The sequence below is a fragment of the Polypterus senegalus genome, chromosome 6 (genome assembly GCF_016835505.1).
Source record: "Polypterus senegalus isolate Bchr_013 chromosome 6, ASM1683550v1, whole genome shotgun sequence".
NCBI classification, from domain to species: Eukaryota; Metazoa; Chordata; class Cladistia; order Polypteriformes; family Polypteridae; genus Polypterus; species Polypterus senegalus.
The window spans coordinates 76,337,065-76,356,164 of record NC_053159.1 but is presented as its reverse complement, the minus strand read 5'-3'; the positions used below and the strand labels follow the sequence as shown (position 1 = coordinate 76,356,164).

At 38.0% G+C, this 19,100-nt stretch overlaps 2 protein-coding genes across 2 annotated transcripts in view; both read right to left on the bottom strand.

Moving 5' to 3' along the window:
- LOC120530638 overlaps positions 1–10,157 on the bottom strand; it is a 28,277-nt gene extending 18,120 nt beyond the window's left edge. Inside the window, exons 1-2 of the mRNA XM_039755061.1 lie at positions 9,807–10,157; positions 6,937–7,146 (exon numbers count right to left, since the gene is read on the bottom strand). Of these exons, the coding sequence (XP_039610995.1) occupies positions 6,937–7,124 (188 nt within the window). The 5' untranslated portion in view covers positions 7,125–7,146; positions 9,807–10,157. The remainder of the gene's footprint in view (positions 1–6,936; positions 7,147–9,806) is intronic.
- Positions 10,158–13,343: 3,186 nt separating this feature from the next.
- The window catches only part of LOC120531189 (poly(rC)-binding protein 3), a 393,138-nt gene continuing 387,381 nt past the window's right edge, over positions 13,344–19,100 (bottom strand). The window contains exon 17 of the transcript XR_005634070.1: positions 13,344–13,350. The gene's annotated coding sequence lies outside the window, so the exon portion shown is untranslated. The remainder of the gene's footprint in view (positions 13,351–19,100) is intronic.

The window sequence follows — 19,100 nt, the reverse complement described above, 5'->3', positions numbered from 1 at the left end:
TCTTAGGTGCCCAGGATTGGAGTTTAGCGACTAAGCATTTCACCTGTATGTGTAATTTGTATTTGATGAATACAATTCCGTTTGATTTGATTTGATATTTTAAAGCATTACTTTGGATTGTGGGAGGAAATACATAAAAATAGAGAATGCAGGCAAAGTCCACCCAAAAGGTATCTCATACCACACTCAAAATTAAAGGGAAGGGGTTACCCAAATGGCAGTTCAACCTAATCCATGTCATAATCCAGCATTTTTCAACCTTTAAGTATTTGCAACCCAAGTTTTCATAACAGTTTTAATTGCGCCCCCCCCCCAACTTTTTTTTGAAAGGAGCCCACTAATACCAATTAGTTCTTTTTTAATTAATGATATATATCATAGATGCATATTGTATTATACATACTTAACTTTTATCGACATTTATCTAACTCTATATTCATTTTTCTAGTATCATAATGTAGTTTAAGTTAATTTGTTTTGGTTTCAATAGATGTATTTTTCATATTTTCGATTCTTGTTTTCTTTTTTTCACATCTTCGCGCCCCCCTAGGGTGGGGGGCCCACCCCACAGTTTGAGAACCACTGTCATAATCTTTCTAATTAGTATTACACTTTCTCATTATTATGTGAGGGGCTACAAGGAAGAAAGGGCTAGTTCTGGACCTTGGAAAGGCAAAGCATGGTCCCAAGACAGTGAGGAAAAACACATGGAAAGGGTGATCAAAAGAATCATGCAAGTAAAGAAAGAAAAGTACCAACAGGCAGTAATCTCTGTGCACATGCTGGGTACCCGGAAAGGGCAATAGTCAGAGATACCAGTCCAGAGAAGAGTGAGAGGGCTACAAAGATACCACAAGGCTTCCAGAGCAAAAAATGGCAGCCGCACATGGCTAAAGGCTAGAGAAGCTGGAGATGGTTGTAAGAGAGTTAGTGCTTTTCTATTCATTTGCTAGGGGCCATGAAAAATAATATATAAGACAGTACTCAACAGAGTGGGAATGGAAAATGTCAGAGAGAGATGGCCTTTTTAGATATACTGTACTTTGAAATATGAATATTAGGGAATACTAGTTTTAGCCTGATGTCGCTAAAGCAGTACAAGGAAAGTGCATATGTTAACAAGTAATAATGTGCTGGATGGGAGTGACTGCTTTATGGGGTTTGTAGCCAGAACATCAGTCAATTCACTGTTGTGGAGGGGAGGTGTTGCAAAGTTAACAGACAGCAGGAAGATGGGCCGGACTACTACAGCATGAGTAATTCAGAGAGGGAGAGGAAGACAAGGAAGGAGATGAGAGTAGAAGATGTACCTTTGAGATGGGAAAATGGACATGCCAGTCATCTAAGGCACTGTTTCAACATTCATCACATTAGACCCAGAGAGGAAGCAGGGGTTTATGTTTTATTGTGTTTATTTATTTCTTTAACACTCCAATCTTTCTTAACCTTATCCTTCTCCTGTCTATTTTAATAAGAAAACAAATAGTTTATGAATAACTTTGGTCTCTTTGCCATTTTTCTGGCCATAGAATTTATCAACACTTGGATGCATTAATGTCCCTAATACTTCGCTTTAACTCATTTTTTGAGTATTCTGTCCATAGGACTTTAATGTGAAACCACATTATAGTAGGACATGAAATTGTCAGTAGGAGTCAGGGCTAGGATCCTATTAAGTATTTAGATGACAGTCGGTTTGGACACTGCTGTATTTGGGGTCCTGTCATCAATTCAAAAGTGCAATTCAAAAATGAATGAGCTTCCTGTCTGTGAAATAAATAACTAACTCTGGAAAATTAAAGTAACAACATTTTGGCAGAAAGTGCATGTGTTTTATGAGCAACGTGTGACTATTGGTGGATGATTTTGGATAGTGTTTGCTGTTGTCCAACATTGATCACTATTGGTTCCCATCATACCACAAACATTGTTGCCTTCATTTTCCATGAAAATATAAGATTCAAAATTTTTCTCAGCTATCTCTGCACACCACATGGAGTAAGTAACATTAAAAAATATTTTTGGATGGAATATTCCTTTAACTGATTCAATGCATTCTTAGATATTGTTCACCTGGCCTTAAAAGCCTCTTCTTGCTATAAGACTGCTGAGCTTGGAGATGGCAACAGTGTGTTTGGCAAGGGCTAACCAGACTTGACCAATCTTATTTGGGGTGTCTGGAATTCACCCCTTAGGGAGGGGGATAAGTAAGAATCACCCTGGGGCGTCATCCTTGTTTCTTGTCTTGTTTTATTTTCCTATTTATTTCCTTCATCTTTGTGAATTATTTTAACAAATCTGTATTTGTAAAGTTGTTAATATCTTCAGCATTTTCCAGTTGTTATGAGGAACCAAAAGGCTCAGGGTTCTATAATGAATTATTGCTGTCAGGTGTTGCAAGTGTTACAGATGTAGTCACTTGAGGGAAATGCTTATTGCAGTGGCATTACGTTTGCTGGCATGCTTGTGTTGCTCACAGCACAATATTTCATTGAAAAAAAAGAAAAAAAAAACATATATAAATATATGTATATACTAGGGGGCTTTGCCCCCTGCTAGCTTCTCGCTCCTATGTCCATATATTCGATCTCTATTCGCCTTTTCGTTATTTCTCCGAGTAATAATTTCTCTTTGCGCTAATGCGATGTTTACTTTCTTTTTTTGACACTGTCGTTTTTTTCTGTTTTCATATTCTGTATCTTGCTCTGCATGTGTTTGGCCCCCTTGTTTTTTAACCTCTTTATGATATTTTACTTTGTTTTCTACTCTGTCTTTTATTTCTGACCTCGCTTTGTCCTGATTTTTTTTTAATGACACCTGGTCCGTGGTGATTATTTTCCCTTTTTCGAGTAATAATTTCCGTTTGTTTGCACTACTGTGATCTTTACTTTCTTTTTTTTATACTTTCTAATTTTCCTACTTTCATATTCTTTAACTTTCTCCACATGTGTATCGCACTGTTTCTTTTTTGTTGAGTCTTTTGAATTCCACTGCTTTCATAATCTCTAACCTGCTCTGCATGTGTTTAGTGCCAATGTTTGTGAACGTCTTTATGAAGTTCTACTTTGTCTTTTACTCTGTCTTTTAATTCTGAGCCCGATTGGATGTGCTTTTTTTTCAATTGCACTTGTTCCGGGCTGATAATTACTTTCCTTATTTTCTGAATTTGTACCTAGATTATTCTTTTTCTTTTTTGCTCTTTTTTCTTTCCAACGCTTTTGAGTCTCTTTACTCCACGCTGCTTTCTTCTATGCATAGTCGTCGACGTTTCATTTATAACATATTGCCCTTATATGATTTATATATGCTGAGAGCCCTGGATCTGTATGTGCTCAAATCCTTACACTCACATGACTGAGTGTTTTGCTGCCCGTGGTCTTATTTAAAATTGATTGTAAGTAGGGCGTGTCTTGCAAGAATATCATGTTCTACGTCATCGCTAGACAGTCCTGGGTCAATCTGTGGGCACAAAGTGTCATGTTTAAGGCCCTTGCGAGACGCTCCGTGGCCAATCTTTTTCATCTCGTGGGTCTTTTAAGTGTCTTCCATGATCTTACTATGAAGACCACGTCTTTCTCCCGTCTTTTGTTCCTACAATTTTTTTTTATAATAGATACAGTATTATATATATATATATATATATATATATATATATATATATATATTATATATATATATATATATATACACACACACACACACTAGGGGGCTTCACTCCCCAACCCCTGTGTTTGGTTTTCCGGATTACACTTTTAAGATTTTTTTTTTCTTTGAATTGTTGCTATTTCATTAGTTTCACTTTTATTTCAGAACTTCTGTAAAAACAATATTTGGAATCTTTCGTGTCCCAATATGCTAAATCTCTTAAATGAGGTCTGTGAGACTTTTGTATAATGACTTTGTACCATAATTTAGAATAGGTTTCTCTGTTTGGTATTTCAGCACAGATAAAACAATCCACATCATCAGCAGTTAATAATTTTTTTTGCACAGTAACCAATAAATGCATGAAATTCTCTGACTTAAACTAATTTCTGTTTGTTTTACGGTAATGTGATCTGTGCTATCTTTTTTTTGATTCTGTAGTGACTGATGTAATAAAGTGTCACAAAACTTCTACTTTAACAATCAGCGACTGTGTAACCCCAAACACAATTTTCTAGCTCCCTCTCCAACCCCTCCTCCCATGGGTCTCGCCTCCCCTTTCCGCATCAATCAGCACCCAGCTATCAGTCTTCCATGCTGCACTCTGCCCTCCCTCGAGCTGACCTAACAGTCACTTAAAACAAAAAAGGCTTCAGCTTGGCTGGGACGCTACAATACTTTAGAATTTTACATATTCTGTACCTTTTTCGCGCCTTGGGTCTCTTTTCTCCACGCTGCTCTTTCTTCATTGCTGAGAGCACAAGATTTGTGTGTGCCACGTGACTTTACATGACTGAAAGTTTTGCTGGCTGTCCATGCTCTTATTTGATGAGAAGGGTGTGTCTTGCAAGAATGTTATGTTCCACGTCCCTGTGAGACTGCCCTGGGACAATCTCTTGGCACCAAGTCTCATATTTACGGTCCCAGTGAGATGCTCCGTGGTCTTTTTTGTCTCGCGGGTCTTTTAAATGTCTTCCAAGAACTTCAGAGAAGATCACGTATCATCGCCTTGCTTTTCCATTCCAGGATTTTTTTTATATATAGGGATATATATATATATTATATATATATGCACATACACATACATACTTCGCTTCGTTCGCCCACCCCCCAATACCCCAAGGGGGTGCGCTTTTTTTTGCGTCGTTCTCATACTCGGCACTTCGTGTCTCTGCCGCTCACGTTGGGGGGGGGAGGAGATATCTGAATGCACGCTAAGGAGATGTGGATGGATCAGCTGCTGCCACCGAGCTGTGCGTTCTGCATGTTGTGCTGCACGTTAATTATATAAAAGCCTGTACCGCAGCAGTCCTTTTGTCTCACTTCCTTGTCTCATGGGATGTTAAAGTGTCTCTGAAAAATTGTTTGTAATTAGGGCGTGATGTTCAAGTAGTCTTGCAGGACTTCAAAGTGTCTCTCTGAGATGATCATGTCTCAACCCAAGATTTTTTATATAATAGATATTATATTATATATATATATATATATATATATATATATATATATATATATATATATATATATATATATATATATATATATATAGGGAAGTTTTGAAGAAGATCTAGGAGTGAAACATTTTACTAACATCTTGTTTAATGTTTGTCACAATGTTACTGAAATCACAGTCATTTCTTGTCATCATAATTTCCAGTTAATTAAACTGTTCTGATACAATCAAAAAAATGCTCTAGGCCAGTGGTTCCCAAACTCGATCCTGGGGAGCCACTGTGGCTTAAAGTTTTTGTTCCAACCAACTTTTGTTTTTCATTGGACTTTTAGCCTAATTAAGTGAGTCATTATTTCCCAGTTTCTGTGTTTTGGAGTCAATGTAGAAATTACAAACTAAGGTTAGTTGATTTTTATTATGGGGAATATGTATTTTTTTAAGTCATTAACAGTATTTTCAACCTAATTTTCATTCTGCTTTTCCAGGTGTTCTGGTTATTTAATTGATTATTTACTAATTAGTGGGTCTGACACTGAAGTCATTGAAGCTTTCATCATCTTGTTTGGTTGCTGTGCTGTCACTATTAGGGTTAAATGAAGGGAGCAAACTACACAGGAAAAGGGGAAAATAATAGGAAAATAACAAGAGAGTTAAGCATTTATAGCTTTAGAAAAAAACAGAAATATTTCTAAATGTCTTATAAATGTAAAAAATATACTGTTGTGTTTTTCTGAATGCAGAATAAGAGAAGAGTAAAAAAAGACCAGCTAATTAAATGAGATCAGTTGTTATCGATTATTATCACCGATTGTGAATCTGGTAGGAACAAAAACCTGCAGCCACAGAGGGTCCTCAGGACTGAGTCTGGGCACCACTGCTCTGGTGTGCAAGAGAATTTGCTAAAGAAAGTGTGCTCATTGAAATTAAAGGTTTTGTATAGAACTTAATTTGAATGAAGAATAAAGGATTATTTCCACTAAGAACTCTTTTATTTCTGATTGCTTTTGGAACTGAATAGCTAGGGATTCAATTATTAAAGATGGATACTTGTATCTAATCTTTATCATTTATTTAGTGTAATATTTTCTTCTACAGAATCAAGATTTTCAAATTTCTTACCATTTTTGGAATAGGAGAAAGTAGGGTGAAATGACACTTTTTATTGGCTAACTAAATAGATTATAAATGCAAGCTTTCGAGGCAGCTAAGGCTCTTTCATCAGGCAAGGTATAACATGAAGGTACCTTAGCTGCCTCGAAAGCTTGCATTTGTAATCTATTTAGTTAGCCAATAAAAAGTGTCATTTCACCCTACTTTCTCCTGTATCAATCTATGGCTAACACAGTCCAACACTCTACATCTTTGGAATAGAAATCTGAAATTTATAGAGTGTGAGTGCAGAGGGTTATTCATTTTTATTGACACAAATTCATCTATGAATACGTGAGGTGGCTGTTCATGGATGTGAAATTTCAGTTAACATGGGGGACTGGTTTACTGTGATTTTTATGACAGAAAAAAGGATACGTTATTCAGGAAATCAGAGAAATGGCAGAGATTTGAGGTGAGACAAACCATATATTTTTCATAAAAGATAACAAAACACCCTGCCACATCTCAGAAATGTGGTGGCAACATATTTCCCGTATCCAGTTAAAAAACAAAATAAAATAAAGTTTGATTTGTTTATTACTATAATACTGTGAAAAAGCAATTGACATTTAGAGAAGCAATCCAATATTGTTTTTTTCTTCACTTTTAATAACATACATTTTGTTGTTGCCTCTGACGTATTTAAGATTGTAATTACACTTACAGATTTCACTGAAATCATCACTCACCATTTCCACTCTCCCTTCTCTGTGCGCCTTACAGTTATGAACCCTTCAATTCCCAAAGTAATAACTCCGGTCATCAATCCCCAGTACATGGGATTTTGCATTCTTGTGACAACATGCCAAACAGCTACCAATCCATGGCTAAAAAAGAGCAATCTGCTTAGGAAAGCATGAAAAATTTTAAGCCTCATTTTTTCCCAATCCAAGAGTTTTCTGAAAAATAAAAGAAAGGCATAAAAGTAATATTCTATCTATAGGGTGATTTAAATGTAACAGTGTTCTTCAAGCTTACAACTGCTCTGGGATACCATATCCCAGAGCACACAAGGTTCCTCATGTGTCCAGTATAGAGCCAAGGTGCGAGTTTCAAGAGCAAGGCACACTTCAATAGAAGGGCTAAGCTACAGCAAATTGAAGAGATAACCTGATCTTGATGATATAAAGCATATAAAGCAACACATTTATAAATTTATTTTCCACACTTATTTCTACTGCCCTAATTTACTGCTGCCACTACTTTGCCTAATGAATTCACCTTTGGGATATGGGATCAAAGTTAGGAAAAATAATGGTAAGAATGATCAATGTTGTCTTTTAGGAAGCAGATCACTCTGCCACTGCCAGAATTCACTACACATTTACTGGAAAAGAAATTCTACTACAGAAATTTACAGAGCAGAAGAGCAATCAGTAAGTCATTTTCCAACCGCAAAACTATTGAAGTCTATACACCTTTATTTCATGTGAACAATGCAATGGAATTACTTAATCTAGTTATGTCAACAGGTTCCACGTAACTAGAATAATTCATTTGGAACAAATTGTTGTTGTAATTTTTCAAATAAAAATTGGTTAGTGTTGTGTAGCTACAAAATGGTTTGATTTTTCTCAAAAGTAAAACATGTGTTTACATTCAATTAACTGATTATGTACTTGAACTGAACAATTAAAAATGACGCAAACATTATACCAACACAAGCAATTCAACCAAAATAAGTTTAATGCAAACTTGTATAAAGTTTCACACATTATTGTGTGAGTTAGTATGATTTATATTTATCAAATGCATTTTCTGTGCCATGTACTATAATATACTGTCATATTGTATTGGAAAAGAAAATAACGCTTTTGTGACACAGGGTTGGTGACAAATTCACTAGTACATCAAAAAAAATCATTAATTAGCTTCTAGAACTACACAAACTATATGGCATTTTGAAAAAAAAAATGATCAAAAGTCTTTTACCTTTTTTTCAAACTGTACAAAGGTGTGAGCAATTCTTGGACATCAATGTAACAAATGGGCCATTCTTAATGCAAAATATAAGATAGTCATGCACTGTACATAAAACTTGCTTATTTTCATTTAGATCAACTTAATGGATCTCTGTGTCAGTCACATGTCAGCACTGGGGAGTAACAGGAACAAACCCCAGACAGGGCGCCAGTCCATTGCGAACACACAAACACCCCAACCACACTCCGGTGCCAATTTAGTATCGCCAACCCCTGCATGTCTTTGGACACCCAGAGGAAACCCCCACAGACACAAGGAGAACGTGGGACACAAACCCTGGCCTCCTTACTGCGAGGCAGCAGTGCCACCACTGTACTGCCCATGAATCTGTGTTTATATTGAAAATGGGCATACCATGTTTTAGCATAAAAAATGTGTTCATTCTGAGTAAGATTAAAATAAAACAGGTGAATAATGATAAAAGTCACTTATCTTTATTGAAAATAACAATCTGATGGCTTTGTTTCAAAATCGTTTAACTGTGCTAATGTGATATTTAATTTTGTCAATAATAATTTGATTATTTTAATTTATATTAGCTTAAATTAAATTAAACACTCCATTAGTTAATTTTTTCAGTGCATACTGTTAAAACCACTGTATTAAAGTATAAGTAACGTATAAGTGTATTTATAGAGCCCTCATTTTCACATATGCACTTTTGTTTTATTACCAAAGGAAAAAAAATCTATGTTAAAATCAAAACTCAAATTAGAACAGTGGAGAAGGTCTTTAAAATTTTGAAACCCATACTCTTTGAATCTGCTAACCTTCATAATCCATCCATCCATTTCCTAACCCGCTGAATCCGAATACAGGGTCACGGGGGTCTGCTGGAGCCAATCCCAGCCAACACAGGGCACAAGGCAGGAACCAATCCTGGGCAGGGTGCCAACCCACCGCAGGACACACACAAACACACCCACACACCAAGGCCAATTTAGAATCGCCAATCCACCTAACCTGCATGTCTTTGGTTTGTGGGAGGAAACCGGAGCGCCCGGAGGAAACCCACGCAGACACGGGGAGAACATGCAAACTCCACGCAGGGAGGACCCGGGAAGCGAACCCGGGTCTCCTAACTGCGAGGCAGCTGCGCCACCGTGCCGCCCAACCTTCATAATCCTGTTATCATAATCAGGACCGTCTTAACGGCATCATGGGTCCCAGGGCAAAGTAGTGTGATGGGGGCCCCTGTTTTAGCAGCAAAGCAGAAACATACATCGGCATCACAAACATTTTTGGCCCCTATGCTCCTGGAGCCCCGGCCAGTGCCAATTGTGCCCATACGTTAAGACTTTAATATCATTCTAAAATCCACAACAGCATGCTGGACACTTTTTTTGCAGGCATCTGCTGAGCAGCAACAATACTGACAAGAAATATGTTACAAAATACTGTCATTTATATTAGTAATTACCGATTCTCATAGTATTAAAATATTTCGGCTCTGCGCTAGACTAAACAGATTGGCGACGTTGTTAACAACCAAAACGGCGCTATTTGTTTAATTGGACAGTTAGAAATACTTTTTAAAATATTTACCTAACAGAATGGCACTTTTTAAAATATTTACCTAACAGAATGGCTGCTGCAGTATGTGAAGAGGCTGAGCTGCTTTGGTCCTCCATGAGATGCGCGACTTCCAGTAACGAGTGATCGAGCGCGAGGTGAAAAGGCAGCAGATTGTCAGGCTTTGGGCGACTGCACCGCGTGCCTAACACGCCCAGGTGGCACTAGCTCTGTTCGGGTCAGGAGACCACGGTCAAGCCCAGTGACGTTACTGCACAGTTCGGCGTTGCCTAAACTCCTTCCAGTGTGGAGAAGGAAGTTTATTCAGTGGCCACTTGCTGTGCTTGTGGCAGGGACGTCTTCCTCCGAAACGACAGCAATGCACTTTGTACCGACCGGGACTGACGTTCACTGACGCGGCCTCAGGACTGCAGGGAGTTTTACAGTGGCTCGGTACCGCGAGATTTATGTTCTTAGCCGACTGTTTTTCCATCCATTGAACACTTCAACTACCTTATTCTCTTTGTGAGAGCATGTGCTACGATGTAAAGCTGAAGGAGTTAAGAATATAACGAGAAAAAAAGATTATGCACTGGTAAATGGAAACTCTTTACAGAATTTGATTCGCAGATAATAAACTTCATCCTCTGTTACTGCTGTGCGCGGGATGACAAGGATTTCAAATAGATTGTGTGGAGTATTGGTTTTCCACCTTATAGTTTCACGGGCGTCTTATATGTAGACAGTCGTCATAGTGGAAGGTTTGCATCCATTTGGGGTTTCGCGCGAGTCTTCCATATATGGTGTGTGATTGATAACGTATCACGTCGTATAATATAATGGACATAAAGATCAGGGATTTACAGATATTGATGTAATTTATGTTCGACTAATACATCAGGGGCTTCATATTCTGTCTGTCTCTATCTATCATATAGTGCGTTTCTTATCTAACTATCTATCTATTGGCATGCAAATGTTTGAGCAGCCTTGCTTAAAATGCCTGTTACTGTGAATATGTATGTGAGCAAAAGATGAACTGAACACAAAAAGGCACATAATTAAAGATGACACATTTCTTTAATATTTTAAGCAAGATTACCTTTTTAATTCCATCATTCACTGGTACAAAATACCAAAAAAATGAAAAGGACCTGAAGCAAAAGTTTAGGCACCTGATATGGTCAGTACTTACTAACACTACCTTTGACCAAGTTTCTCAGCTTGTAAACACCTTTTGTAACAAAATATGAGACTTTTAATACTTACTTGGGGTACTTTTGCCCATTTGTCCTGGTGAAAGGCTTCTAATTTTGCAAGATTCTTGGGCCATCTTGCAGGCACTGCTATTTTTGGACTTTTTTTTTTTTTCCAGTGATGTTTAGGTCGGGGGGCCGTGAGCGCGGTGGCAAAACTGTCAACTTAAGCCTCTTGATGTATTCCATTGTAGATTTTGATGTGTTTCAGATCACATCTTGTTGTAGGACTCATCCTCTATTTAACTTCAACTTTTTTTACAGATGTTGTGATATTTGCTTTCAGAATTTTCTGGTATTTAATTGAATCCATTCTTCTATCTACCAATGGTATGTTCCCTGTGCCACTGGCTGCAACTCAAACCCACAGCATGATCAATCCACCCCCATGCTTAATAGCTGGAGAGGTGTTTCTTTTCCTGGAATTTGGCACCATTTTTTCTCCAAATATACCTTTGCACATTGCTGCCAAAAAGTTCTGTTTTGACTTTGTCAGTCTATGGGACTTGTTTCCAAAATGTATCAGGCTTGTTCATTTGCAAACTTCAGGTGCTGAATTTTGGGGCTAGGGTGCAGGAAAGGTTTTGTTCTGCTGAGTCTTTCTTGTAGGTTGTGTTTATTCAGGTGTCACTGCACATTAGAACATTGCACCACCACTCCAGAGTCTGCTAAACCTTCCTGAAAGTCTTCTGCAGTCAAACGGGGGTTTTATTGGCCCTTCTAGCAATCCAACAAGCAGTTCTTTCAGAAAGTTTTCTTGGTCTTCCAGACCTCAACTGTTGCTGTTAACTGTTAATAACATTACAAACTGAGGAAACAGCTACCTGAAAATGCTTTGCTATCTTCTTGTAGCCTTCTCCTGCTTTGTGAGCATCAGTTATTTTATTTTTCAGAGTGCTAAGAAGCTGCTTAGAGGTGCCCATGGCTGTGGATTGTTGGCACAAGGTTTGAGGAGTCAGAGAATTTATACAGCTTTGCAATTTGCATCACCTGGGGTTTTCTAACGATGAATGTGAACAAGCCATAGTCCTAACATGCTGGCACCTTGGTAAATGTTATCTGAGACCTCAAATATCTTGGAATGTTCAGAAATTTGCATGATGGTCCTTTTCCTTTTTCACTGTGCAATTGTACATTAATCTTGCATAAAAAGCTGAAAAGAAATGTGTCATCTTTAACTTTATGCCTTTTGGTGATCAGTTAATCTTCTGCTCATTTGACTATTCATAGTAACAGATATTTTAAGCAAGGGTGTCCAGACCTTTTCATGTCACTGTATACATATGGTAATGTGGAAAAGTAAGTACATCCCTTGGGAACTGTTGACTTGTTCAATTTGAACAGGCACACATTAGATGTTCATGCAGACAGTGAATACAGATGGAGAAGATATACTTGAACAAATGACACATAAAGCTGACATGGTATATACATTCTTGTAATCTAAATTATCAAAAATGCAGATATGTGTCACATGGAAAAAGTAAGTACACCCCTACATGTATCACCAATTCAAATCCTTAAAATTAGAATCAGGAGTTCCAGATTAGGTGGCAATGGTTACAACCTCCTTAGGGAGAATGCATGCAGAAGATATTGTTTTTAAACCACAGAAGATAGATGTCTAGGGTATGGTGTTTTCATTGCTATAGATATGTGTGGTGTCATCATGCCAAGATCAAAAGAGCTCTCTAAGGCCCTCAGAAACAAGGTTATGTCTATGAGTCTGACAAAGAATTTAAAAAGATGGCCACATAATTTGTAGACAATCATTCCACTTTCAGAAAAGTCATCGACAAGTGGCATAGATTTCAAATGACTGCTAATTTGTCCAAGACTCGCCAGCCCAGCAAATTCAGCCCATGAGCTGACCGTTTTATCCTAAAAGAAGTCTCCAAACACTCAAATTTCATTGCAGCATCTGCAAGTAACTCCTGCAAAAGTTGATGTCAAATTCCATGCATCTACAACCAGAAATATATTGCATAAATTTGACATGCATGCAAAGTGTGTTAGAAATTCTTTTTCTGTCCAAAAAGAACATCAGAACAATACTACAGTTTGCCACTGAATGTACAGGCAAAAACCAGGACTTCCTGTGCTCTGGCCAGATGTAACAGAGTTGTTTGGCTAAGGTAACAGTAGACATGTTTGGCACAAACTGAAGACAGCATTTCAGGAGAAGAATTTCATATACAAAGCACCGTGGTAGAAATGTTATGGTTTTGGGGTCACTTTGGTGCCTAAGGGCTTGGGCAGCTAGCAGTCACTGTGTTAACAATAAATTCTACATCACAAAAAAGTGTGCTTGAGCAGAACATGCGGCCATCCATCTGATAGCTGACGCTAAACCTTTGAAAATGATAAATGATTCAAAGTACACCGGCAAATCCAACAAGGAATGGCTCAAAAAGAAGAAATGGGGAGTTATGTACTAGCCTAGTCAAAGGTCTAATTTGAATCCCTTTGAAATGCTGTGCGGAGACTTGAAATGGATAATACATGCAAGAAAAGACACAAACATCTTGCAACTAAAGAAATTTTGCATGGAGAATGGTCTCGGATTTCATTGAGTCAATGTCAGATACTGGTGGGCAGTTATGCAAAGCATCTAAAAGAAGTCCTTTCTTGTAAAGGGGGCAATACCTGCTTCAGTGGCCAAGGGTACAATTACTTTTTCGACAGTAAACCAGTACATCTATTTAAATTTTTGTTGAATAAATGATTGAAAAGGCAATTTTTCATTGTGATTTTTTCAAGTATTTTACCTTTATTTGTAAATACTGCATAAACATTTACTAATTACTTGTTGAAATTTGTTTAAAAAGTCAGTGGTTTCCATGGGATGTACTTACCTTTTCACAAAACTGGCCACACAAACACACACACAGTGACTATAAATTCCACTTACTGTATGACTTGTGTGCAGATTAGCTTATTTGGTGACTTTAAAATCAGACCGCACAGTGTGTCCCCAGTCATATACTTGCACCCAGTCCAATATCAGGTCTTAATGTGATGTGCAACCAATGATGCAACACTGAATTGGACTAAGCAGGGTCACAACGCAGGAACAAATGCAAAGTCCACTAACATTCTCACAGTGTTGAATTTTTTTAGTGAAACAAAGCTTATGCCATATTGCATTTCTAAAGACTGGCAGCACAATGTTCACCTCCATATGCAGTACCTATAAAAAGTAGTCATCCCTTTGTAAGTTTTTACTTTATATTTTATTGCTTAGATGACACTAAATCACAGTGAGTTTAATTTGGCATTTTTGACACTAACCAACAGAAAAAGAAAAACAGATTGCTGTAAAGTGGTCTAAATTAATTACAAACATAAAATAACTGAACAGTGAAGTATGTACTCCTTGATATGACACCTAATATGACTAGTCATCACTGGTGCAGCCAAGTGTTTTTTGTAGTCAAATAATTAGTTAAATGAAAACTCACCTCTGTAGTCAAGGGGTTTCAACTGATTATAGTGTAGATGCAAATATATCTGGAGGAACAGGCGCCAATTATTCAAATTTATTGGGGTTGTACATTCACAATTGTTCATTGGACATGCACATGTCTGTAACCGCCTACGTAAGCACAACATCTGTATAACAGAGCCTACCACATTCTTTCTCTCTGGTTTTGAAGCCTCAGCATAGTAACTTGCACTTTGTTGGACGGCCTCTTAGCTTGTTTAATTTTTTTTTTGCCTAAAGTTGTACTACTTGCAGTTGTTTATGGGTTTACCTGACTTGTGACAATGGAAATGCAAAACAGTCTCGTCGTGAGAGATTCATCTACGTTTTCATCCTCTTTGTCCTTTGTTCATCATGGTCATTGTAATAAGCTTTCATTAAGTTAATGTCATTACCTAATTATACTTAGGTCACAGTGTGCCAACTATGGGTGTTAAAGAAGGGGCTGGATAACAAGATCTGTATGATTCAAGTATAAAACAGTTCTCAATGCATCTTGATTTTTAACTTACATACTGTACATGATTATCTTTTTCCTAAATGTGACCACTTGGCCCTTTTAATACAAAATTATAATTTAACATGAAAAATACTATGCGGTATTTCATTTCTTAATTTTTATTATTACAATACAATAACAAATGGAAGTGCCAAACAGAAAATTCTATCATGTGCAAGCAAATTTTACAGAAATGTCCAATTACGGAGAAAAGCACGCTCCTGCAACTCTGTTAAAAGGTGACTGAAAAGCACCTTTGGGGATGAATACAAGGAAATATCCAAGTCACTGCATATGCTTTGGAGTACAGTAAAATCAGCCATTAAAAAATGGGAAAAGTGTGGCACAGCTGTGAATCTGCATTGAGCAGACCGTCTACAAAATCTGAGTGATCATGCATGAAGAGGACTTAGTGTGGGAAACTACCAAGAGACCTTCAAAAGCAGATACAAGCTACAGTGGCAGAGACTGTGCATACAATAACTGTTATCTGCTGGGTGCTTTAAAAGTCACAACTTTATGGGAGGTTGACAAAGAGAAAGCCACTGTTACAAAATGAACGTGGTATCTCGGATAGAATTTGGTAAAATGCACATGAGAAACACATCAAACGGAGGAAGTTTCTATAGTATGATGAGACCAAAACTGAGCTTTGTGGCCATCAGACTAAATGCCATTTTTGATGTAAGCCAAACACTACACATTATCAAAAACATGCCATCCGGAAACAATGGTGGTGGCAAGATCATGTTGTAGTGATGCTTCTCTTCAGCAAGCCCTGGAAGATTTGTGAGGGTAGAGGATAAAATGAATGCAGCAAAATACAAGGGAATTAAAGAGAAAAATGTGATGATGCAGTCTGCAAAAAACCTGCACCTTAAGAGATATGTTTTCCAACAAGTCAGTATCCCCAGCAATAAAGCCAAGGTTGCACAGGAATGGCATTAATCCATTAATTAATGGACCATCATAAGCTCCCCAAGTGCTACTCAAAGTGTTTTGTGTTATGACAAAAAAGTGGTGGTGGACTACTATAGGTAATAGGCATCACAGAGAGTGACATACATGAAACAATGTCAGAGATGTTGTGATGGTGTGGGTTGGCTCCACACTCCCAGTCTTAAACCCACCACCGTCGATAACGTAACCAAGGGATGAGCTAGGCAAATGAGGGCACACACATAGCAAAGGGGAAGGTGCAAAAAGGTGATTAGTGCTTTCATTTAAAACTCCAAAACAAACCGTGTCCAAATGAAAGTGCAGTGTAATCTTCAATCATAATTCAGGAAAATAAGGTGTTCAGTTGAGGTTAAAAAACAGTTAGATAAATAGATCCATAAAAGCAAGGTTAAAACAAGCAGCCCTGGTGCATCCCTTTTATCCTGGCTATAACTGTCAGTTAGACATCTCCTCCCTCTGCAAGGTCTAAACAGGATAAGCGGAGAAGACACCTAACTGACAGTCACAACCAACCCTTCTCTACAGGCTTGGGTCTCTGCTGTCTCATGGCTCCCAGTAGGGCTTCCAATCTGAACTTCACCTCCTAGGCCCAGGCCCAAGCTGCCATCAGTAGACTCCACTGGGCTCCCAATCCAAACCCTACTCCCGCTGTCTTCCCGGACTTACGTGGTAGCGAGCTCCGGGTCACTCTAGCTCCCTTGATGCTCTGCTTGAGTGGCCTTCTCTTCTCCAGGCCCTGAGCATCGGCCACCCACTTCTCCGAGGGTCTCTCCTCATGGCTGCCTGCCTCTTCTCTTGCACCAGCTCTCTCCGGTTCCTGCCGTTCTCTCCATCCTTTTGTTAACCTCTGTCCTCTAACTCTCATTTTTTTACCTCTCATTTTCTTTTCCTTTCCTTTTCCTACCCATGCAAGTTCCTTATGTACAATCCCAATTCCAAAAAAGGTGGGAAGCTGTGCAAAATGTAAACAGGAACAGAATGCAATGATTTGCACATCTCATAAACCAACATTTAATTCACAATAGAACATAAAAAACATATTAAATGTTTAAACTGATAAAATGTACTATTTTGAAAAAAGAATAAGCAACACGTCTCATAAAAGTTGGGACAGGCCCCTGTTTACCACTGTGTAGCATCCCCTCTTAACAACACTCCATAAATGTTTAGGAACTAAGGAGACCAGTTGTTGGCCTTCTGGAGAGGAATTTTGTCCAATTCTTGTCTGATACAGGATTCTAGCTGTTGAACAGTCCTGGATCTTCTCTGTCATATTCTTCATTTCATGATGTGCCAAATGTTTTCAATTGGTGGAAGGTCTGCACTGCAAGCAGGTCAGTTCAGCACCCAGACTCTTCTACTACTAAGCCAGGTTGTTGTAATAGATGCAGTATGTGGCTTTGCATTGTCTTGCTGAAATACACAAGGCCTACTCTAAAAAAGATATCATCTGGATGGGAGCATATGTTGCTCTAAAACTTTCAGCATTGATGGTGTCTTTCCAGATGTGCAAGCTTCCCATTCCATAGGCACTAACGTACCCCCATACCATCAGAGATGCAGGATTTTGAACTGAGCGCTGATAACAAGCCAGATGGTCCCTTTCTTCTTTAGTCCAGAGGATGTGGCATCAATTTTTTTCCAAAAAAGAATTTCAAATTTCGATTTGTCTCACCACACAACAGTTTTCCAGTTTGCCTCAGTCCATTTTAAATGAGCTTTGGCCCAGAGAAGATGGAGGCATTTCTGGATCATGTTCACATACGGCTTCTTCTTTGTGTGATAAAGCTTTAACCTGCATTTATGGATGGCATGGCAAACTGTATTCACAGACATGTATTTCTGAGGAGACCCAGAGCCTGTGTGGTGATTTCCATGACAGAATCATGCCTGTATTTAATGCCCGAGGGCCCAAAGATCACAGGCATCTAATTTTGATTTTCCAGCCTTGTTCCTTGTGCAGATATTTCTCCGGATTCTTGGAATCTTTTGGTGATATTATGTACTGTAGATGATGATATATTCAAAGTCTTCACAATTTTACATTGAGAAACATTATTCTGAAATTGTTCCACAATTTGTAAATGCAGTTTTTTCTTTTTTACAGATTAGTGAACATCTGCCCAACTTTATTTTTGAGAGACTCTGCTTCTGTAAGATGCTCTTTTTACACCCAATCACTTAATTAACCCAATTAACCTAATTTGTTGCAAAATGTTCCTCCACCTGTTTCTTTTTAGAATCACTTACTTTTCTAGCCTTTTGTTGCCCCTGTCCCAACTTTTTTGAGAGGTCTTCAAATTCAAAATGAACTAATATTTTTCATGAAATAGTAAGATTTCAACATTTTATATGTGACGGAGAAGGAGCTCATTTTCTTAAGTTGTGCTTTAGGGCCAATTTGCAGGAGTTCAGTTTTTTGCAATTTAATTTTAAAGAGTTCCGCTCTATTCAGGTTTTAATTTCACTGAGGCAAGTTGTGATCTAAGAAAGCTCTGATAAAGTTTTGATTTTAACATTGAAATAGAGTTGAGTATCATCTGCATAAAAATGATAACCACGTCCAAAGTTATGAATAATATGACCAAGGGGAAGGATAGAGATACAGAAGAGCAGAGAGCCAAAGACAAAGCCCTGAGAAACTCCTTGTGTGACTGGCGGTGAGCTTGAACTGCAGTTAACAAGACTAACAGACTCTTGCCTATCAGTCAGATAGGACTTAAACTACTGGAGGGCAGTGCCAGAGATACCCAGAATTTTCTCTGTTCTGGACAGTAAAATGTCATATCCAACAATGTTAAAAGCTGCACTATAACAGTATTAATAATCTGCTACCATAAGCAAATCATTGGTTACCAGAAGCAGGGCTCTGAAACCATACTGAAAGGGTTCCATCAAATTATTAGAATTTAAGTAACTGGTGAGTTGGAAGGCTACAACATGCTCAAGAACTTTTGACAGGAAAATGTAAGTAAGAGATAGGCAGAAAATTGTTAAGACTGTTGGCATCAAGACCAGCCATTTTTAACAATGGGGTTACAGAAACAATTTTATTATTATTGTAACAGTCGGGATGTGATGGTCCAGGCAGCAAAAGTATCACAAAAATGGTCATAAGAATGCTTTCCCTTATGAACCTTCTGAATACGTGAGTGTTTT